This window comes from Phoenix dactylifera, chromosome 1, assembly GCF_051530095.1.
Source record: "Phoenix dactylifera cultivar Ajwa chromosome 1, Ajwa_hap1_PhDact_Kaust_v1.1, whole genome shotgun sequence".
NCBI lineage: Eukaryota > Viridiplantae > Streptophyta > Magnoliopsida > Arecales > Arecaceae > Phoenix > Phoenix dactylifera.
The window spans coordinates 41,924,959-41,949,717 of record NC_143190.1 but is presented as its reverse complement, the minus strand read 5'-3'; the positions used below and the strand labels follow the sequence as shown (position 1 = coordinate 41,949,717).

At 39.2% G+C, this 24,759-nt stretch overlaps 1 protein-coding gene across 1 annotated transcript; it reads left to right on the top strand.

The window, feature by feature from the left end:
* The first annotated feature begins 610 nt into the window (after positions 1-610).
* Positions 611-19,780, top strand: LOC103723504 (protein THYLAKOID FORMATION1, chloroplastic-like). The gene is made up of 5 exons (XM_008814428.6): positions 611-1,168; positions 3,962-4,232; positions 6,035-6,251; positions 18,689-18,804; positions 19,362-19,780. The coding sequence occupies exons 1-5, from the start codon at positions 727-729 to the stop codon at positions 19,453-19,455; spliced, it is 1,140 nt and encodes a 379-aa protein (XP_008812650.4). The 5' UTR covers positions 611-726; the 3' UTR covers positions 19,456-19,780.
* Positions 19,781-24,759: the final 4,979 nt, after the last annotated feature.

Genomic DNA, 24,759 nt, shown 5'->3' with positions numbered 1-24,759 from the left:
ATCAAGCAATAAAAAAAATATAATTTTATATTTTAGATTATAATTTTTTTGACCATTTGATGTAAGGTTATATTTCTATATCACATATTTTTTTGGTATATATAAAATTTAAAGACGGCAGATTACATTCAATAACTTGGATCATCAATGTGAGATCCTTATCATTGAATCTAGATCTGATCAGATTTAAGTGAAGAGATTTACTCGAGTGTGACCAAATCTATCTATATATATATATATATATAATATTTAATTTTTATTTATCTATCTATTATAGTTGCATCAATTATATAGATTAAGATTTTCTTATCCATGTTTTACTATCTTTGTGCTACTTTCATTACTATTAGATATTATGATCGATGTATTAAACTACACTCAGTCTTGTAAATCACCATATCAACTAATGTTGTCATATTATCAAGATAGCCAATATATTCCAGTTATTTTAGAAATCCTTCCACCCTCCCATCTTGACCTAATAAATCTGTCGTCACAAGTGGCGACTCTGACAATGCCCTAAAATATAAATTCAGAGTTTCGGTCACATTCCAAAAAATAATAATAATAAAAGAAAGCAGTTGATGCTTGCATTGTACATCTTGCTCTTTCTTTCCTCCTTTTCTTCTCTTCAATTCGCTCTCTCTCTCGTCCTCCGTCCCGGCCACTAAAATTCAGCATGGGAAAGAAAATAATAATAATAATAATAATAAATATGGTGGCGGTATGGGTTGTGGGTACGCGTCCGCAAACTACTGGCTGGATCGCTTTCTTGGTATACCGGATAAGACCTCGCTTTCTGACCTCTACTCCAATCTTCCCCTCCTCTCTTCTTTCCGCTTAACCTTTTCGAAATGCGGTTTCCGCGGGGTTCCTCTGTCCCGTCACCCGCGACGACGACGACGACGACGACGCCGACGACGACGACGACGACGAGGCATAGCAGAGCCTAGAACTCTTCCACCCTCTTCCGAGAAAAAGCAAACCCTAGCCCTAATGGCTGCCATCGCTTCCGTCTCGATCGCCTCCCTGCGGCAAGCCTCTTTGGAGAGGAGGCCGACGCCCTCCGCTTCTGGACCCTTCGCCACTTCTCTTTTGGGTGGCCTTCCTTTCAAACCCCCTAAGCTGGGCTCTCGAATGGTGGTCCGATGCCTGGCCGCCTCAACCTGTGAGCTTTTCTACTTTGTTCTCGGAATTTTGTGGTTTATTTGAGGATTAAGTACGTGGTAGCAGCGGTCTGGGATTTTCTGTTGATTTTTATGCGTTATTGATAATCATTTTGAAAAAGAAACAAATATTCGTATTCCGGTAAAGTTTGATGTTTTGATCGAAAGCTTTCTGAAATCCTGGGTTAATTAGTATTATTCGGGTTGGGGTGTCTTTTCTTGGAAGTTTAGCTGAGATTTTTATCTTTGGATGCCAAGCCTTTTGCTTCGAAATTTTCTTCCCGTTGTTGTTTCAGTTTTTGAGTCAGTAAGTTACGTTCTTTATGTTCGATTTGAAAAGGGATGGTATTGTGATATTTCAGAATAGGGTTTGATTGCTGTTCAAAAGATCAAGAGTTCTGGGCAAGTTGTTGGCCTCTTCCTCCGACTAAATAAGGCAATAGATAAATAATCTAGAATAGGAGAAAATCCCCCTTTTTAGAATCTAGTCGAGCTGAAGCTTGGTGAACTTTTGTTCAGTTATAGAACAGCATACAGAATCTTGCGGTTCAAGAACAGTAGCAGATTCAAGGCTGCTGAAAGCGATGAAATTTCTGCCAAAAAAAATTGACGCATTGGCATTTTTGCATGCAAGCTGCATGCTGAGATGTATATCGGGCAGTAGGTTGGTAGATTATGCACCTTTCATATTGTGGAGGCACACACACCATAGTACCCCCGTCATGTTTACTGAACTGCATTGCCCTTGGCTATACATGGCCATGCAGTCCACATTGAGTTGTGCCGGTACCGCATGAAGCTCTTAAAAGGCTTGTGTTTTATGGGCTTATGCCTTAGCTTTAATTCCAGCAATTGGTCTGCTGCAGACGTATAGGTTTTTCTTTTCTTTTCTTTTTTCTTTTCCATAGAGTTAGAATGGAAAATTATGGCACCAGCTTGTATCAAAATGTATCAGCAAATACAAGTGCATAATATTGCTTTGATGCAGGGTTATACGATTTGTGCAGATGGTACAGAGCTATGCACCCCTTATCGTGAAAATAAATACGAGAATGATGCAGATAAAAGATACAATGTAAATCAAATTGGGACTTCAACTTTTTGCTAAATGTAGCTATAATCTTTGTACATCATGTGGTCTCCTTTTCTTAAACTTCGAAGCAACACATCGTAGACTTTTATGGTCACTTTCAAGTGTCCCAAAGTGTTTGACACTTCAACATCAGAAAACTTGGCACTAGAATGCTACCATACATCTTTTTCTTCTTCTTTTTCTTTTTTCTTTTTGAGTGCAAATTACACTTCAAATCTTCAATACAGTTGATACATGTAAAAATTGAAAAAAATATTATTGTTAGAATTCTCTGACTCTGGACTAAGTGGATTTTTTTGGTGAAATTCTCTACTTAAAATGATTGGATATAAAACATGCTTTAAAGTATTCTTTGACAGGACACAGTATATGGGTGTTCCAAGGATCCAACGCTTCTGGCTAATTTTAGTATGACAATCCAATTTCCTGAGCAGTACTATGCCATTGCATATGATATCCAAGTGAAGGAAAGCGTCAGAACTCTACAATCCAAAAACTTAAATGTCCAAGCCACATTGTGTATGGGCTAATTTTTCTGGCCCATATCAGAGGATAACAAAGCCCTCTCTATAATTGTCTTCTTTCTGCGTTCTTTTACTCATTTTAGACTGTAATTAGGTTGGTTCTAGACTTGAGCTTGGTATTTAAGCTGTCAATGGAATGGCTTTAGACTTGAGCTTGGTGATGCACATACTCATACTGAGAGTCCCTACTATTGAGGGTACTTGAAACTTAACTGAATGCACCGAGTAATTTAATCAAAAATTGGTCCAGCAAGTAGATCATTCCAAACTCCTGTTTCCTATCCATGTAAGGCAAGTTCCGACTCTCCTTGAAATGGTGAGAAGCTAAATAAATTTAGAGGCTTCTTTAAAACAGATATTTGGAGGTAGTTTGAAACAATAGATATAAATTACATCCTAATATACTTTAAATACAACCCTAAACATTGTAGCTGATGGTTTGGGGTCTCTCAGTAGTGATGCTGGCTGCAAGATCAGCTTGTAACTGATGGACTAATGGAATAGTATATTGTCTTAAAGAAGGTATGGTGCTATTCATTGCATGTACTTCTGCAGAATTACGGCTGTGTGTCTATTTGCCTATTATATTAACTAAATTGAGTTATCTTAGCTAAATTGAGTACCTCAACATGATCTTGGAACCCATATATCCAACTTGTTTCTACTTGCTCTTGCCTAGGAATTATTTTTCTTAGCATTTTTTACTGTATAATAAACTCTCATCTTTGAAGCATTTATTGAAGATAATTCTCTTTTGAGTATGACAATGATTATGTTATAAAGGGCATAATGAAGTGAAAATTCTTCTTAGAAGCTAAATTGTGCTCCAATCACTTGGCTTTCTGTTCTGTTGTTCTAGAATTGTATAGAAATGTAATTAACAATATTTCTCTTCGCTTGTGAGCCCTTTCACTGAACATTCCATAAATCGCAACATATTCACCTTTTCTTCCCCCCATTTAATCAAAGTCTGAAGTTGTGTAAAAGAGTTGGGTTCCAAAAAATGCAGTTGACTCATAGACTATGCAATAGAATGATTCTTGATAAATGAACAAAAAATGTTTATTTTGAACATATGATTTTTTCTCTTTCACTAATTAGCTTCTTGTTCTGTTCTTGGAGAGCTGGTGGAATTTTCATTATCTGTTCTTTCCTTTTATTTTCCCTTTAATTTCCAGATGTCCCACCCACTGTATCAGAAACAAAGTCAAATTTTCTCAAGTCATACAAGCGGCCCATTCCGAGCATATACAATACTGTATTGCAAGAACTCCTTGTGCAGCAGCATCTGATGAGGTACAAAAGAACTTATCAATATGATGCTGTCTTTGCACTGGGCTTTGTCACTGTATTTGAGCAGCTGATGGAAGGATATCCTAGCAATGATGATCGAGATGCCATCTTCAGAGCATATATCCAGGCCTTAAAGGAGGATCCTGAAGAGTACAGGTATATCTTCAAAGGCTTCTGCATGCTCGGTTATATTCTAGCCATGCAATTCTAGGTCTTGTCCTTGGGCAGTAAGAACTTTAAATAATTCTGGATATGTTCATAATATATAATCCAGTGAACTTTTTGAATTTTTAGCTTACCTTTCTGCAGCTGGAATTACTACCAATGAACAGCTGCTGCTCATTTTATTGATGACTATTATGCAAATCAGTCATTTTTGGTGAAATTGGAAAATAAATTACTAGGTGTTATTTGCTAAATTCATGGTCATGTTGTTAATCCAATCACATTTTTGCACATGGCCCAGTCACAAGATGCCTTGCTGATGAATGTACCATATTGAGTTGGTAAAAGCTTCTTAGCATGATACCCAGTGCTCTGGTAACTATATAAATCCCTATAAGTTGCACTGTCACATGTATATGAGTTTTTTGTAAGACATGCATCTGATAACCTTCTCATAAATTTTAGGAAGTTTAGCTCATCCTTTTTTTTTCTTTTTTAATATTTTATAATGGGAACTCTAAGGATGCAGCTACACCCCCGAGTTTGAACCCCAACTCTTTTCCTCATGTTCATCACTCCATGATGGAGCCACTTAGGAGATGGTAAGGCTTTGTGCCAACAGCATTTGATATTCTCTCAGCATTGTGTTCCAATTGATATTCTATCCACCAGCTACGTGCAATGCATGCTGCATTCTAGTTTTAGATAGTGATATAAATAACAGACTCCAAATGAGTGGGACAAGGCTTGACACATAAAATGGATTATAGTTAACAAGCAGTACAAACATATTGTATATTAGTAAATGATCGTAAAGATAAGGCATGTCTAGTTCTGAAAAGTTTTCTTCTTCTATGATGAAATTTGCTACAATCATATGATTCTCGTGAAAAATTTTAAGATTTCCAGCAAAACTATTGTTTCTATAATATGCTTGCTCAGTTTTTAATGAGGGTTTTGGCATGAATCAAGCAACACTATAATCACTTCTCTGATCCTATCTTGCCCTTGAATTGCAGTAGATGACCAATAAGTTGATGACTGGTAAACTGCAAAGTTCATTGCATTTGCTTTATTTGCAAATTGATGATCACATGTAATGTTTGTTTTTTTTCAGGATTTGAGTTGGATGACCTTTGTTCTCTGCATAAGCAATGGTCCTACCATTGGAATATTTATGTTTTTGTAAATTTAATGTAATATGCTTGCCCATAATTTTTTAGCCAGGGTTTTGGTATGAAGCTGCTATAACCCTGAAACTAATGGTCAAATTCTATCCTGTCCTTCAATTACAGTAGAAAATCGATAAGTTGATGATTGGCATTTGCATAATTTGGAAACTGATAAAGCATGTGACATTCTTTTGGTTTCAGCATGAGTTGCATGACCTTGCTCCATGCATCAGCAACGGGCCTTCCATTTGAATCTTAATGTTTTTGTAAATTAGCAAATGGTTTGGTGGTTTCTGGCATTTTATTGTTGCTACAGCTTATCTTCCGGAGGTAGTTACCGCGAAGGATGATCTCTTAAATTTTGAAATTTGATTGTCAAGCAACTCATTTATGGAATTTTTGAGGTGTTCTTGATGAGCATGTGTTTCATTTCTTCCAGTAATCATCGCTATTAGGCTACGAGATCTTTAGACAATCCACAAGTATGTCACATTGTTTTTGTTCATTTCTCCCAGACAGCATTTGTGATTATGTTGTTCAATATGCTTGAAGACTTCAACTATGACCTCCATTCTTTCAATGATCCATATAATTTAAGCTTGCTATGCTTGTCCACTGCAGATGTGACGCACAAAAGTTGGAAGAGTGGGCTCGTGCTCAAAATGCTAATACATTAGTAGATTTTTCTTCGAGAGAAGGAGAGGTTGAGGATATTCTAAAAAATATTTCTGAACGGGCTCAGGGTAAGGGAAATTTCAGCTATAGTCGATTCTTTGCCGTTGGACTGTTTCGTCTGCTTGAGCTGGCAAATGCAACAGAACCAACAATCTTAGAAAAGGTTGTACTTTTTTTCATCATATTTGCAGACATATACACCACACTGTCTTCTATATTTCCTTATAGTCATCTTGGGTGATATTAATATTGATCAACAATATGTATATTTCCTTTGTAAACTGTTATTTTAGAGGTAGCTGTTGCTTATAAATTGCGCTGTCTTATAACTAATATTTCAGCTAGCATTATTTTTTCTATTCTTGGTCCAGCAACCATGGAATTTTCTCTACCAGATATATGTTTAACCTAGTTTTTTTGCAATTTATTTATTTTATTATTACCTGAATTTAAGGATAATTTCAGCATAGCATGGCATGCTAATGGATGAGCTAATGCACTAAACAAATCTACCAAACGATGAATTATCTATACAAAACTATAGATAGAGATCTAATCAAGAATTAGTAAAATTGGTAGGTTGTAAGTTTGAGCACCAAATAACTGGAGGTTCTAATCTATCTGCCTTGCATTCTTGATACCTAAATGTGTTTGAGGGTATTGTCAAAACCTAATTCTCCTATCCTGCATGGGCCTGGGTCAAGTGCTTAGGTACCAACTAGCTGGCTGGCCAGATCTATTGGCTTCCTAAGTGGTTGGGCTCTAAGCTCCGTTGTCAAAAAAGCTCCTAAGCCTAGGTGGCCCAGTTGTCAGCTTTTTAAAATAGTGATTAGTGGGTTTGAGTTATTTATCAACAAGCGAGCATTACATTTTTATATTCTCACATTAATAGAGACACATGAGCCTTAAATTCATGAAAAATCTATATGGTGACATACAACTATCATTAACATAATAACAACATATTTTAGGTGATTTAAACATATTGTAAATACAGTGAGAAAATTACATACTGACAGTACCATGGAAAGTTTATGTATAATGTATTACAATGTGGAATGACTTTTACCATTACCATGTCCAGTTTGTAGATTGATACTCATATTCTCTCAATAAAAATAGAAAAGCTGAAGTATATGAATTACAGATACATAGTTTTAAAATGTAAAAATTAGGTGCTATATCATTAATTATCTTGTGTCAGTCTATATTGCTTCGATATGCATCTCTACAAGCTGATACATATGGATATTGTCCAGCATGGTCAACACAATGGTGCTTATTGTTGGGAACCCGCCCATGCCGCTGATATTTCAAAATAAAAATCAGATGGCAGCGGAATCGGCATGCACGGGTTCGACGTTCATCGCATGAACGTTGTTTCGAGACCTTTCGTAATTAGGCAAGAATTAAAAACTTTTAAAACTATTAGGAAGATCAAATCTTCACCTTGCGCGGGTAGATGATCACTGCAAATCTGAATTCGTGGTTTTTGGAAGAGGGTTCGCTTGAAGCCGTTCAAACGTCCGGCCTCTACGGGTATCCATACGAAGTAGAGGACTGATCAAATCTTTCTTGTCTTCCCGGGGTGCTAGCTCCCTTGCAAAGACTTCTTTTGATGGCTGATCTCCTCTCTTTCAATCAACCCTTGATTGTGCTTGAGAGGAGGAAGAAGAAGGATGAAGATGAGGAAGAAGAAAGAACCCCACGCAGCCTTCTTTTGTTCCTTGCGTTGGATGAAGGAAGGGAAGGGGAGGAGGCCGCCAACACTTGGAGATCCTTTTCCCTTGCTTGCGGCTGAACTAAGAGAGGAGAGGGGCTGGTGGCGGCAGCAAGAGGGGGAAGAGAGCACACACATAGGGCGCCGGCCCTAGGTCCCTTTTTATAAGCATCAAGGGCTCCTACAAGTTAGGAGCCCTTGACAACCTTCTTTCTTTGGAGCGCCGGCCCCTTCTCTCTTCTTGTCGCCCTAACCAATTGGAGAGGGGCTGATGCCCCTCTTACTTGGTTAGCCTAATCCTCTTCCAAAGAGGATTAGGTGCCTCTCTCATGGTTTAATCCTAATCTAATTAGGATTAGCCAATTTTGGGTTCAATCTATGCTAGTCCTAATCCAATTAGGACTTGAATGAACCATGACTCAATTGAACTCTTCAATCCTAATCCAATTAGGAGTCATGTTGATTCATTAGATTAATAATTAATTTAGACTTAAGGAATCCTAATCCAATTAGGATGTATTTAATTTTAGTCCTAATCCAATTAGGACTCTATTTGAATCCGAAGTCCTAATCCAATTAGGATTTCTAGGAATCCTACTCCAAGTAGGAATCCAATTTTAATTCAAAATTCCTAATCTCATTAGGATTGTAGGAATCTTATTTCAAGTAGGAATCCCAGTCCTACTCCAACTAGGATTCCCAGTCCTAATCCAATTAGGACTCTAGGAATCCTACCCGAAGTAGGACTCTTGTTTCAAGTCTAATTAATTAATTCCCTTTGTTCCTTTCTTCAACTTCTTATCAATCAAATTGATTACTTGTGATTCCTAATCACGATTTCAACCATCGGATCGGTCAATACTTCTAGTGTGTGTGACCCCATAGGTTCTATTCTGACTGGTAGTGAGATATATTGTGATCTCTATCTCAATATCATTGAAAACTCCTTTCAATGGGTTGGAACGATTCCAACTCAACTCATTAGGGTTTATCGATCATCAAGATAATCCCTATGAGTCCCACCATCCACCAGTGACACCTAGCAGCATGTAGTGGCTACCCAGCAGAATGGAATGATGAACCTCTAGGTGCAGTTAACGTGTGATACAGTCCTACTATCGTGGATCCCTACAGGACGGAGGTCATGGACAACTCGTCAAACCCCATCGTCTGTCATATGTCAAGATTTATTCGACTCGAGTTCGATAGTGGAAAACTCTTTCTCCACTTTATATTACTGCCCTGGCCAAGGTCTTAGAACTCAGTCTAACAAATCACATAGGATCACTCCTCTTCTATCAAGGTCGATAGATTCTTTATAGGTGCATACCCTACTCCTACAGTGAACTTACTGCAGCCAATCTACATTGCATGGACCCATATGGCTAGAGACCATGTATGTGTGCAGTCAAACTACAATAACCTCACTGTGAGTAGCCGAAGCACCGCAGGTCAAAGGACCAGTCACACTACTGCAACATCAAGCAAGTCACTGACGAGTGGATAGACATCCAAGTGACTTCTTGTCTTGGTCACGCTCAGTACCCTTGTTCTCTAACAAGCACCTGCACTATCACTTCAGTGTCCCTACACTGTGGACTCAAGTCTCATCCATCCAGAAGGAAAGTGATCTGTGCACTGATCGGATCGATCACCGTCCTCGTGATGATCCATTGATCAGGAGCATTTAGAAATTAATCACCAATGATACATGGCTCAAATTCTCAACTCTTGAGAATATGTATCATCTTATTAATTCCTTGGACGATTCATAGACACATAAATAATATGAATGAAAAGATGCCTTTTATTTATTCAATAATAAACAGTCAAGTACAAAATTATGTCCCTAGAATCAACAATGTGTCAGCCAAATTGGCTTCTAGGGCATACATCTAACAATCTCCCACTTGCACTAAAGCCAATTGGTCATATATCTTAGGCCCATCTTCTCAAGATGGGCTTCAGTCTTTTGCTGACTCAGCTGCTTAGTGAACGGGTCTGCCACGTTATCCGCGGAGTCTACTCTCTGCACCTCTACATCATAGTCGCGTATGAAATGGAAGCGCCGCTCTATGTGCTTGGACTTCTGATGAGACCATGGCTCCATAGCTAGTGCTATGGTGCCAATGTTATCGCAGTAAAGTGTTATGGCATCTAATGACATTACACATAACTCTGCAATTAACTTTTAATCAGAAGGTTTCCACTGCACCCTTAGATACGGCTTAACATTCAGCTTCTAAGGTAGAATCTATAATGATCGGTTGTTTGGAACTCTTCCAATTTACTGAACCACAATTGCACATATTCTGATGTAGACTTTCTATCATCAATATGTGTGCATCCTTCTACCTTCAACTCTGATCTTCTCCCAAAGACCAAGAACATGTCCTTAGTTCTTCTCAAGTACTTAAGACTGTTCTTCACAGCTATCCAGTGCTTCTTGCCTGGATCCGACTGATATCTGCTTGTGACACTCACAGCAAGAGCTATATCAGGTTGTGCACACAGCATGGCATACATGAGGCTTCCTATTGCCGATGCATAGGGAATCTTGCTCATGTGTTGAATCTCTTCAGATGTGTTGGGGCACATCTTCTTGGAGAGATGAATTCCATGTCTTAGGGGTAAGAGACCCCTCTTGGAGTTTTCCATGCTGAACCTCTTCAGCACCTCCTCTATGTACATCTTCTGTGAAAGGCCAAGCATCCTTTTAGATCTATCTCTATAGACCTTTATTCCCAAAATATAGGATGCTTCCCCAAGGTCTTTCATGGAGAATTCTTTTTGACAACCAGACCTTGACCGAGGTTAGCATGAGAATATCATTCCCAATCAGGAGAATGTCATCTACGTACAGTACGAGAAAAACGACAGCACTCCCACTAACCTTTTTGAAAACACACGGTTCCTCTTCGTTTTTGATGAAATCAAACGTTTTGATTGCGTCATCGAAACGAGTGTTCCAACTCCGAGATGCTTGCTTTAGTCCATAGATGGACCTTTGCAGCTTGCAGACCTTGTGATCTCCATCACTGGAAGTGAAACCCAAAGGCTGTTCCATATAGATATCTTCATCAAGGTATCCATTCAGGAAAGCAGTTTTCACATCCATCTGCCAGATTTCATAATCATGAAATGCTGCAATAGCAAGCAATGTTCGGATGGATTTTAGCATGGCTACAGGTGAAAAGGTCTCCTGATAGTCAATGCCTTCGCGCTGACTATACCCTTTCGCCACAAGCCTTGCCTTATAGGTCTCTACCTCTCCATCCGAACCTATCTTCCTCTTGTAGATCCATTTGCATCCAATAGGTACAATACCTTCTGGTGGATCTACTAAGGTCCAGACTTGGTTGGAATGCATGGAGTCTAACTCTGACTTCATAGCTTCCAGCCATTTCTCGGAATCGATATCAGATATCGCCTCGTCGTAGGTTTTGGGATCTTGTGTATGATCCCTATCTCCCACTAGGAACATTTCCTTGGTATCCTCTTCAAGTATACCTAAGTATCTATCGGGAGGATGGGAGACCCTACTAGATCTACGAGGTGGTCGAAGGACATCGTGTACTGGCTCTGTATGAATGGGTTCAATAGGATCCATGACTCGTTGCTTTTCAGAGACTTTCTCTTCAAGCTCAATTTTCCTCCCACTGCCTCTATCAAGGATAAACTGATTTTCCAAGAAGATGGCATGACGGCTCACAAACACATTGTGATCCTCTGAGACGTAAAAATTGTATCCTAATGACTCTTTAGGATATCCTATAAAACGAGCACTTATGGTCCTAGCCTCTAACTTGTCCGCCTGTAGTCTCTTGACGTGGGCCGGACATCCCCAAATCTTGAGATGACCAAGACTTGGTTTCTTACCATGCCATATCTCATACGGTGTGGTAGGAACGGATTTAGAGGGAACTCTATTCAATAAATAAATCGCTGTGAGTAAGGCATCTCCCCAAAGGAACATAGGTAAATCAGTGAAGCTCATCATGGACCTGACCATATCCAATAGGGTCCGATTCCTCCTCTCTGACACCCCGTTGAGTTGAGGTGTACCCGGAGGTGTCCATTGTGAGACTATGCCGTTTTCTTTGAGATAGTCCCGGAATTTCCCACTAAGGTATTCTCCTCCTCGATCTGATCGAAGAGCCTTAAGAGGTTTTCCAGTTTGTTTTTCTACTTCATTCTTGAACTCTTTGAACTTTTCAAAAGAGTCAGACTTGTGTCTCATAAGATACACATACCCATACCGTGAATAATCATCGGTAAAGGTAATGAAGTAAGAATAACGTCCCCTGGCTAGCACATCGAATGGGCCACATACATCTGTATGTATTAGGGTAAGTATTTCAGTGGTCCTCTCCCCATGTCCTACAAAGGGCAGTCTAGCCATTTTTCCTTGAAGACAGGACTCGCAAACTGGATATGACTCGGAAGTCAATGAGCCGAGAAGCCCATCTTTATCCATTTTGTTCATCCTATCCTCTCCAATATGGCCAAGTCTGAGGTGCCACAAATATCTTTGGTTTATCTCATCTTTGGATCTTTTGGATCCTTTGGCACTCACATCTTGCTCGGTAACATTCACAGATACATCCATATGTAAATGATAGAGACTGTCGATCATGAAACCACGTGCAACTATTTTATTTCTTAAGTAAATAGAACAGCAGTCTTTGTCAAATGTAAAAACATGACCTTCCTGTGCTAGACATGAAACAGAAATCAAATTTCTGCTAGCAACAGGTACATAATAGCAGTCTCTAAGTATTAAACTAAATCCAGACGGTAGTCGCAGATGGTAGGTGCCCACAGCCACAGCAGCAACTTTTGCCCCGTTGCCAACCCGAAGGGTTACCGCACCTTCCGCCAGCCTTCTACTTTCCTTTAGACCCTGCATGGTAGTGCACAAATGAGCACTAGAACCAGAATCTATAACCCAACTGGAAGTAGAAGAAACCGTTAGATTAGTTTCAATTATGAGCAAGTCTATACCTTCTGAAGGTGTGTCAGCCTTCTTGTTCTTCAGGCTCTCGAGGTATGAAGGACAGTTCCTTTTCCAGTGGCCGTCGACATTGCAGTGGAAACATTTTCCTTTGTCATTAGCCTTTTTCTTTTGAACTTCCTTCTTTGGCTTCTTGTCTTTCTTCTGCTTCTTAGCAGGCTTCTTTTTCTTCCAAGTAGACTTTCTCTTGGAACCAGAAGTCAACTCAGCAGCAAGGACATTGCCCCTTGAACCTTTCAAGGCTCCCTCAGCAGTTACCAACATGTTGATTAGTTCAGTCTTAGTGCATTCAATCTTATTCATGTGGTAGTTTACTATAAACTGACGAAATGAATCAGGAAGTGACTGTAGGATCAAATCCACTTGCAATTCCTTGTGCATGTCCATACCGAGCTTCTCAAGCTCCTCTAGGTCCTTGATCATGGTCAGACCGTGATCATGGACAGACTGCCCCTCGCGCATCTTCGCTTTGAAGAGCCTCTTGGACACTTCAAAACGAGCTGTGCGACTCTGCTCACCATACAACTCTTGCAGGTGTGCCAGTATTTCCCTAGCAGTCTTCATATTTTCATGCTGGCATTGGAGTTCATTAGACATGGATGCCATCATATAGCATTTTACTCTAATGTCATCATCCAACCACTTTTTATGCAACTCACGTTGAACATCAGTAGGACGTGCTGGTAGTGTGGGGATATCTGAATCGAGTATGTAGCCTATTTTCTCACAGTCCAAAACAATTTTGAGATTTCTAAGCCAGTCTTTGTAATTGGTTCCGGTCAGTCGGTTGGTCTCAAGAATACGGGTCAGAGGGTTTGAAGCCGACATTGTATCTGCAGAGAGTAAAGATTCTAGTTAGACTATTTGTACTTGATCCTAATCTGTTCTAAGGTCTTTTAGAACAAATGTGACTCCCACTATTTTCTCGAATCCCTCACACTCCCCTGGTAGGGAAACGGAAATTCCACACGACTAGGGTTTCTAGTGGGTACTGCGGTCCCACCAATTTACATGCCACCTCACCTAACAGTTATTGGTGACACATAGATGGATGAGTGTACAACTCTTGTACAATGCTTCTCAAGCATGTTGCAGTGTAACTTGGTCTCTAAGCCATGAAGACCTCACCTAACAGTTATTGGTCCCATTTCTTAGTTAAGTCAGACCCACCGTATAACCGTAGGAATAAAGTCGTCATTGGGTCCTCACCTAACAGTTATTGGTGCCCAACCCCACCTTTACCCTACAACATCTCATGTCTATAGAGAGGTCCAGCCCCCCGATGCAACTTGACCACTGTGTCCAGCCGAGACAAATCAACATCAGAAAGGCCTTAGCAGCTCTACTACAGTGGAAGACCTATTGACTTAATATTGGTTAATCAGGTCTTAGTGTTTGCAACTTGAGCCCTTCATAAGAGGTAATCGAACAATTGGCCAGGTAAGCAGGTGGGAGGCTCCCCTTACTCAGAGAGTAAGGTCCTAATTAAGTAACCACCTTTCATGCTTTCCTAGACACCAATTAGATCAATTAATCTAATATGACTTGCTCATGTCGGTTCACTCTCGACTTGATTGAGGAGGTTTTGATTTAGGTCTCAATTGGGTTTGCTACATCACATGTAAGCCTATCTACCCGACTCTCATTCACATCACATGCAAACGGCGCATTGCAGGCAGTTATAATCGCGGCAATAATTAAAGCTAAACTTTAACTAGGTGATGATCATGGATTCTAATTAGGTCGTATTACAAGCACATGCACATCAATCGATCAAGTGGTCTTCAACTCTTGAATTGGTTCCAAGCCTCCTTGATTCGATCCTTGATCAACTCTTGATCCCATCGCCATCAACCGCTTAGATCACCTTTCATCTCATGCATTTGCTTCAGCTTGATCGTTGATGTACATCACATCACAGAAATACAACCAGATGTAAAATAAAAATAAAATAAATTACATTTCCTTTTAGGAGGCACGCAGGCCTCTCAAAACATCAAATAAGATGCATGCAAGCATCTGAAAAATTACATGATATCGCAGATCACATCGCAGGTCATTACATTTGATACCAAAAGGGTTTGAATCCTATGATCATCACCATATGCAACAATTATAATTTTCAGATCTGAAAACTAACTGATTATGTCATGACATAGGTTGCTGATCATGCTAATCATGATTCTAAACTTTGTAATCCCATTAACAATGCAATTAGAATCATCTTTTTATCACATAAAAATCAGCATGTAAAAAATCAGCACCCCTGAAAAATCTGCATGCAGAATTTTTCAGCATGCATGATCATTCAATTTTCAGATCTAATAAGCCTTTAGATATTTAATTCCTACCTTAATCTACGAAACCTGGCTCTGATACCACTGTTGGAAACCCGCCCATGCCGCTGATATTTCAAAATAAAAATCAGATGGCAGCGGAATCGGCATGCACGGGTTCGACGTTCATCGCATGAACGTTGTTTCGAGACCTTTCGTAATTAGACAAGAATTAAAAACTTTTAAAACTATTAGGAAGATCAAATCTTCACCTTGCGCGGGTAGATGATCACCGCAAATCTGAATTCGTGGTTTTTGGAAGAGGGTTCGCTTGAAGCCGTTCAAACGTCCGGCCTCTACGGGTATCCACACGAAGTAGAGGACTGATCAAATCTTTCTTGTCTTCCCGGGGTGCTAGCTCCTTTGCAAAGACTTCTTTTGATGGCTGATCTCCTCTCTTTCAATCAACCCTTGATTGTGCTTGAGAGGAGGAAGAAGAAGGATGAAGATGAGGAAGAAGAAAGAACCCCACGCAGCCTTCTTTTGTTCCTTGCGTTGGATGAAGGAAGGGAAGGGGAGGAGGCCGCCAACACTTGGAGATCCTTTTCCCTTGCTTGCGGCTGAACTAAGAGAGGAGAGGGGCTGGTGGCGGCAGCAAGAGGGGGAAGAGAGCACACACATAGGGCGCCGGCCCTAGGTCCCTTTTTATAAGCATCAAGGGCTCCTACAAGTTAGGAGCCCTTGACAACCTTCTTTCTTTGGAGCGCCGGCCCCTTCTCTCTTCTTGTCGCCCTAACCAATTGGAGAGGGGCTGATGCCCCTCTTACTTGGTTAGCCTAATCCTCTTCCAAAGAGGATTAGGTGCCTCTCTCATGGTTTAATCCTAATCTAATTAGGATTAGCCAATTTTGGGTTCAATCTATGCTAGTCCTAATCCAATTAGGACTTGAATGAACCATGACTCAATTGAACTCTTCAATCCTAATCCAATTAGGAGTCATGTTGATTCATTAGATTAATAATTAATTTAGACTTAAGGAATCCTAATCCAATTAGGATGTATTTAATTTTAGTCCTAATCCAATTAGGACTCTATTTGAATCCGAAGTCCTAATCCAATTAGGATTTCTAGGAATCCTACTCCAAGTAGGAATCCAATTTTAATTCAAAATTCCTAATCTCATTAGGATTGTAGGAATCCTATTCCAAGTAGGAATCCCATTCCTACTCCAACTAGGATTCCCAGTCCTAATCCAATTTGGACTCTAGGAATCCTACCCGAAGTAGGACTCTTGTTTCAAGTCCAATTAATTAATTCCCTTTGTTCCTTTCTTCAACTTCTTATCAATCAAATTGATTACTTGTGATTCCTAATCACGATTTCAACCATCGGATCGGTCAATACTTCTAGTGTGTGTGACCCCATAGGTTCTATTCTGACTGGTAGTGAGATATATTGTGATCTCTATCTCAATATCATTGAAAACTCCTTTCAATGGGTTGGAACGATTCCAACTCAACTCATTAGGGTTTATCGATCATCAAGATAATCCCTATGAGTCCCACCATCCACCAGTGACACCTAGCAGCATGTAGTGGCTACCCAGCAGAATGGAATGATGAACCTCTAGGTGCAGTTAACGTGTGATACAGTCCTACTATCGTGGATCCCTACAGGACGGAGGTCATGGACAACTCGTCAAACCCCATCGTCTGTCATATGTCAAGATTTATTCGACTCGAGTTCGATAGTGGAAAATTCTTTCTCCACTTTATATTACTGCCCTGGCCAAGGTCTTAGAACTCAGTCTAACAAATCACATAGGATCACTCCTCTTCTATCAAGGTCGATAGGTTCCTTATAGGTGCATACCCTACTCCTACAGTGAACTTACTGCAGCCAATCTACATTGCATGGACCCATATGGCTAGAGACCATGTATGTGTGCAGTCAAACTACAATAACCTCACTGTGAGTAGCCGAAGCACCGCAGGTCAAAGGACCAGTCACACTACTGCAACATCAAGCAAGTCACTGACGAGTGGATAGACATCCAAGTGACTTCTTGTCTTGGTCACGCTCAGTACCCTTGTTCTCTAACAAGCACCTGCACTATCACTTCAGTGTCCCTACACTGTGGACTCAAGTCTCATCCATCCAGAAGGAAAGTGATCTGTGCACTGATCGGATCGATCACCGTCCTCGTGATGATCCATTGATCAGGAGCATTTAGAAATTAATCACCAATGATACATGGCTCAAATTCTCAACTCTTGAGAATATGTATCATCATCTTATTAATTCCTTGGACGATTCATAGACACATAAATAATATGAATGAAAAGATGCCTTTTATTTATTCAATAATAAACAGTCAAGTACAAAATTATGTCCCTAGAATCAACAATGTGTCAGCCAAATTGGCTTCTAGGGCATACATCTAACACTTATCTCTGGAATGTTAGGGCAACATGTTGGCAACCTGCTATCATATATGTTGGTCTTGATATGCACGTTGAGCTTTGGATTAATGTTAGGAAATTGGTCTCCTTGTTTGTACTCGGTACTTAGAGCTTATGCTGACTCACAATGTTGCCAAGCTCAGAGTGTACCCGAAGATGCTATTGAGAATTTATTCCAACATGGTCTTTTTTAAGGTCTAATTTCTTTTGTATCCAAGATTTGTCTTGCTACAGAAGTAGCATACGAGCAGCTTGGGCTTGGTTTTGATATTTGCTCGTTCAAACTCAGCTCAGCTGTAAAACAAGTCGAGCTCAAACATCTTTTGGAGCTCAGATCCAGAGCCAAGCCTGAACCGCGCTTGGTTCAAAAAAAGTGGGAAAGTTTGGCTTAGCTTGATTAAAGCTCGGCTCAAAGCTTGAGCAGAGCTCGAACAGCTCTTCTAATATACCAAGCCCAGTTGAGCAGCGTGATACTTGGCTCCGCTTGTTGACACCCCTACATACAAAGGTCTAAGGAATAATGAACCGGCATTTTTAAACATTATCTATATGTAAATAGTCAGATAAGTTAATAGCGAACCAGTATTTCAAAAATTTGCTAGAGTTTGGTGTTACTTTTTTTCCTTCAACTTTGTATTTATGCTGCCACTATTGCATATTTAAGAAGCAGTTTATATGCATGCTATGGTTCACAGTAACTCTATGAGGAGCCTGAAGTCACTTCTATTCGTTGTTTCTCCAACACTTGGTTTGGTTACTGGATCTCTAGGTAAATATAGCACTTTCAACTCTGTGAATTCTAGCCGAAATATGCAACTTCTGCTTCCTTCTTTTACTGAAAAAACAGTTGATTCATGCATTTTGACCTATAAGCTTCTGCCTGTAAAATAGCACTTGTTTTGGTATATCAGGTTCAACTCAACCATGTTTGATCAATTTGCTGCATTCTATGATATGTTTTATGTAGATCATTACTAAGGAAGATTCAGTTTATTTTGTTTAACAAGCTGGTGTTTTTGCTTGTCGAAATCATTGAAAAATGCTCAGTATAAAGTCCATCGTTCCATGGAATTCCAGTTTCTCCCTGGTTGTGGGTCCATACTGACTCGGTTTGTTCTGTTTGACAGCTTTGTGCGGCCTTGAACATAAACAAACGAAGTGTGGATAGGGACCTCGATGTGTACCGCAATCTTCTTTCAAAATTGGTTCAGGCCAAGGAGCTTCTGAAGGAATATGTTGATAGGTAATTTTTTTTTTGTCCCAGAAGAAAATCTTGCAGTTTGTTTTGCTCTACTATCATAATGTCATATTAGATGGGTATACATATGAGAGCATGTCAAGTATGTTCAGTTGTACTTTAGCATGCATTGCGGAGTTCTTTTGTTTTTTATTTCATAAGATTTGCATCCATGGGACAGAAGAAAATGAGCTTTAGAAGTCAGAAAAGATAACCTGGCCATTAGTTTGCGTTGTTTTGCAAGAGATGCTATAATTGCTTGTTTTCTTCAACATGATCTGAATGTCAAGAGCGCAATACATGGATACCAAAGTCCAATGCACCTCTTGCAAACCTGATATTGCAGTCCAAGCAGTAGCAAGCAATATATATTCCTCCAATTATATTCATGTGGTTTATTGAATTTACATGCATTTCCCCCTAGCATGATCAAATGGTGACCAGGTTAACTCACCATTCAGTTACAAGTTTGAATTAAATATTAAAACTGTGGCTTAATTTTATGAAAGCTCCTTTCCTTTTAAAGTGGCCAATATTTTCTTTATATGATATTAATTCTGCAGAGAAAAGAAGAAAAGAGAGGAGAGAGTTGAATCTCAGAAAGCTAACGAGGCCATTACCAAATGCATGGGAGATTATCATCATGCAAGGCAGTAATTCGGCAAGTCAATGCTTTGATCTGTTTTCAAAAGCTTTGCTCCATGAAGCTTCAGCTTGCTTTTCCGTTTTACCTCCACCGGAGCAAGATGGAACCTTCAAGCTACTTGTGCCATATATCAGTATATTTTTCACATGTGATGTGTATTATTTGGAGTTTAAAGATCCAAGCATCATATTTTTTAAGCTTCTCCATATTCCAACTATTGTCTCATATCTGCATCTAGCATCATATTGCTCTCTCTTTACTATTTGCAATATGCAAAGGGCATGTGATCAATGTTCTCCTAAGTAATGCAATTTTTTTTTTTCTTTTCTTTTGCTACATTGACAGCTTCACATTTCCTTTTATGGTGCTCTTTCAGTTCTAAGCTTTAAAATGTCTCTCGAATGTGAAGTTGCGGGCATGTGTGGCATACTGGCATGAAAAAGATTCATGGCTTATTCTGCAGCCACTTGAGAGATCGCCACTAATGGGTAGTTTTTTTGAAGCATATAAATTTGGTAGTAGTTTGATCACCTTTGTTGCCATCTGGACGTTGTGATTAAAAACGATTCCGGTGGCAAAAATTTTCTTGGCTAAACTAGAATGCTTGAGTAATTGAATTTTCATTGCACATAAGCAATGTGCTTTGATGATGGTCAAATTGTCAACATATTATAATTTAATATCAGTATGCGAACGAAAGATTAAGAACTTTGTATAAGTCTCTATATACAAATTTTTATTATTAATACTAAGAGCTCGTTTGGTTTGCGGGAATCATTTTTTTTTTAAAAAATATAATTTCTAAAAGATAGATTTCTTAAAAAAGAATGTATGAGAAAGTATTTTTAGCATGTTTGGTTGGTTGACTGACAATGAAAAAATGACAGATTTTCAGAGTGCTTATGTTTGGTTGATCATTTACTTTTCTGAGAAAGTTATGTGTAATTTTTATTATATTCTTAATAAAAATTAGGTCTTTAATGCTTTTTTGATGCTGAAGGAATTTTTAAAAAAAAATAAAAATAGATTCGGCTCACGGAAAAATAATTTTTTCGTATTTTTCATGAAAAAGATTTTTTCATGAAATGTGTAAATCATATTTTCATGATAAATATTTTTTTTCAACTATTTTAAAAATATAATATAATAATATAATAAATTGATAGTTTTTATGGTTAAATTTTTGTGCATGTTAGATGATGGCTATGAGCTCTCGTCATTAATACAGAAATTTATATGGCCAATGGAAAACTTCAAGCATTAATGTTTTGGCGTTAGGAAAAACTCTGGTCACTAATGGATAGGCTTTTTGAAGCGTATAATCACGTACTCAGGTATAGATCCACTCTTGGCGGTTGGGTTCAAAATATGGTCATCCTCTAACACTTGGAACAGCAAACAGGGACACGTATTGAGTTTCATCAGCAACGTATTGAGTTTCAGCCGCGTCGCGGATGATATCCGACACGTGGCATGCGAAGGTGTCGGATTGCTGGTAAGCTGTGTTTGTATCAAGCAGAGACAGCTTCAAAGATCACGGGAAACAGATGCATGACTATTGTCAGCGAATTTGCGGAGCGCTCCGAACATTGCATGGAATTCTATGCGGGCTATCAGATGTTTTTTTGTACATCATCAGGAGCCCAACGGCTAAAACTAATAGAGTTAAAAGGAAACAGAAATGATACGGCTCGGACTCTCGAACAAAGAAGTTGGTACATGATTACTGTTTTTCTTCTCTTATTTTTTAAATCACTCTTAAAATATGGCACTACGGATATTACAAATTATAATAAATAGAATGCTTCAGTAACTAAATTTCTATTGCACATAAACAACGTACTTTAATGATGGCCGAATGGAAACTCTTGTATGCACATGAAAAATAATAAACTTTGCATAAGTTGAGTCTCTATACAGAAAATTCTATCATTAATACTAGTATCACTTATATCATCCCCGCATGATACATGTGGTACAGTTTTTTCTCTTTTTTTTTCAACTATTTTTGAAACACAATATAGCAATATAATAAATTATAATAAATAGAAAGATTTCATAGCTAAATATTTATTGCATGTAAAGCAATGAACCTTGATGATGGTCGAACCCTCCTTAGTAATACGGGCATTTATATGGCGAATGGAAAACTCCTAGCATTAATGCTGGTGTTAGTAAAAACTCTGGTCACTAATGGATGGGCTATTTGGAGCATATAAACTCGGCAGTAGTTCAATCACCTTTGCTACTATCTGGACGTTGTGGTGACTAAAAACGATTCTGGTGACAAATTTTTTTTTGTTTTAGTCTTGATTCATAAATAAATCACCCCCAAAGAAGCAGGAAGATTATTTAGATGATGCCTATGAAATTGTGATGAAGCCTGACTGCAATGCAATAACTCAGGACCTCACCAAAAAATGGCTAACCGGAAGGTATTATTTGGGCTTCTTGATCCTGTATAAGTATCCAAAATCTACCCAGCAAATAATCGATATAGAACTAAACACACGCTCGTATGAATCCTCACATACTCTCCCTGTTTAAGTCCTGACGTCCTCATCAGGCCAAGAGTTCAAATCCATACAAATCTAATCATAAACACCATGATCGGCCCGTGGTCAACCCCAATGGATCTATACTGCAGTGTCCCCTAGTCCACATAGGTTATAGGCTGGGTCCGCTCTGATACCATTTGTATTAGTTTAGGACTTCACCCAAAATGGCTAGCCGAAAGGTATTATTTGGATTCCTTGATCCTGTATAAGTACCCAAGATCTACCCAACAAATAACCAATATGGGACTAAACACATGCCCGCATGGGTCCTTATATAGTCTTCCTATTTAAGCTCTGACGTACTCATCAGGATAAGGGTTCAAATCCATTCAAATCTAACCACAGACACCACGATCGGCCTGTGGTCAATTCTAATGGATCTGTACTGCAGTATCTCCTAGTCCACATAGGTTATAGGCTGGGTTCGCTCTGATACCACTAAATGTCATGTCCCGAATCCAGATCATGACATGGCCATGCTGTTGCAAACATATACATACAATAACATGAAGCCACTTAAAATTTCATAACATAAATGAACAATTTTTATTTACAAATGTCATAACAAGTTTCATCAGAATGGAATGGTACAGAGCTTCTAATCACAGAGAAAGGAGAGAGTGAGGGGTCGTAGAGGTGTTTCTGAGGGGGTTTCTAAGGCTTTTTGTAGCCTACATCGGGAGGGACATAAGGAGGAACGGCAGCGTTCGTGGTGGCCGCCTCTTCAGCAGGCAGTTGTAACCGCTTGTGGTGGAAACCTCCTCTCGAGTCTTCAGATGGGTTGTCGACTTCAACCTATCTAGAGGCCCAATAGTCACATTCTTTCCTCCTTATAAAAAAAAATTCGTCCTCAAAATTTACGTACCTGAATTTGCAAAAAGCTGTGGATACCTTGCACGCATTTCATCTTCAAGTTCCCAAGTTGCTTCCCTTTCAGAATGATTACTCCAACGAATCTTCACATAGGGAATGGTGCGCCGTCTCAAGGCATGCTCCTTATGATCAATGATGCATAGAGAAAATTCTTCATATGTCAGATCTTTCTCAACCTATAATGCCTTATACTCTACCACATTACTGAGATCTACAATGTATTTTCGTAGTAGAAAAACATGGAAGATATTGTGTACACTTGATAGCTCTGGTGGCAAAGCCAGTTTGCAAGCAACCTCTCCTACTTTGTTCAGAATCTTAATGGGGCCAATATAGCGAGGACTCAACTTACTATGTCTTCCAAATCTCATAATACCTTTTGAGGGTGAAACCTTCAAGAAGACAAAGTCACCCTCTTTGAATTTCAATTCTCTTCTTTTTCTGTCTGCCCAACTTTTCTGTCTGTCCTGAGCTACCTTGAGCCTTTCCCTGATCAGTAAAATCTTTTCTCTGGTAATTTGCACCAACTCACGACCCAGTAATCTCTTCTCTCCAACCTCATCCCAATGTATAGGTGATCTGCATTTTCTTCTATATCGAGCTTTATAAAGCGCCATCTGGATGCTAGAATGATAGTTGTTATTATAACCAAATTCTATCAGGGCTATATGATCATCCCAACAACCTCCAAGATCGACTGTACATGGTCTCAACATATCCTCTAAGGTTTTAATTGTCCGCTCTGACTGGCCTTCTGTCTGAGGATGATAAGCAGTACTAAGCCTCAATTCAGTTCCCATAGCAATCTGAAAACTCCTCCAGAATCTGGATACAAATCGTGGGTCCCGATCCGACACAATGCTAACATGTATACCATGTAGGCGCATGACTTCATCAATATATCTTTGTGCCAACTTTTCAAGAGAAGTGCCAACCCTAAAGGGTATAAAGTAAGCTGATTTGGTGAGATAGTCCACAATCACCCATACTGCATCATTCTTCTTAGTTGTCTTAGAAAGTCTAATAACAAAATCCATAGTAATATGTTCCCACTTCCATTCTGGTATCTCTAATGGCTCCAACAATCCTACAAGCCTCTGATGTTCAGCTTTCACCTGCTGGCATACTAGGCACCGAGTCACAAAACTGGCTATTTCTCTTTTCATACCATTCCACCAGAAATGCTCCCTTAAATCTCTATATATTTTTGTGCTACCTGGATGAATAGAGAAGCGAGACTGGTGAGCTTCCTTCATAATTTCTCTCTTCAATTCAGCATCATTTGGTACACATAATCTGCTTCCAAATCGAAGAGTGCAATCTTGATAAATTTTGAGCTCGAATCGCAACCCACTTTCCACATCTTCTTTAAGCTGACATATGTGAGCATCAATCTGTTGTGCAGTCTTAATTCTCTCAAGCAATGTCGGTTTCACCATCAGACTAGCCAGCATACCTCCAGCACTCGTAACAGTCACCTCAATCTGCATTATGTTGAGATATTTGATAATTTACTTTTGAGTGCTGAGTAGAGTTGTGGTTCCTATTGTTGACTTTCTACTAAGAGCATCAGCCACCACATTAGCCTTTTTCGGATGATATTTTATGCTTAGGTCATTATCTTTCAGCAGCTCCAGCCATCTCCTCTATCTCATATTAAGCTCCTTTTGTGTAAATATGTATTTTAAGCTTTTATGATCAGTAAAGACTTCACATAGCTCTCCATATAGATAGTGCCGCCACGTCTTAAGAGCAAAGACTACCGCTGCCAATTCCAAATCATGTGTAGGATAGTTTTGCTTATAAGGTTTCAGCTATCTAGAGGCATATGCCACTACCTTATCATTCTGCATCAATACACAGCCCAATCCTTTTCTAGAGGCA

What these genes read in the sequence shown, in the direction of transcription:
- LOC103723504 (XM_008814428.6), top strand. Translation starts at nt 727, where the DNA reads ATGGGTTGTGGGTACGCGTCCGCAAACTACTGGCTGGATCGCTTTCTT. An exon ending in ATGCCTGGCCGCCTCAACCT is followed by an intron (nt 1,169 to 3,961) that starts GTGAGCTTTTCT and finishes TTTAATTTCCAG; the next exon opens with ATGTCCCACCCACTGTATCA. An exon ending in CTGAAGGAATATGTTGATAG is followed by an intron (nt 18,805 to 19,361) that starts GTAATTTTTTTT and finishes TTAATTCTGCAG; the next exon opens with AGAAAAGAAGAAAAGAGAGG.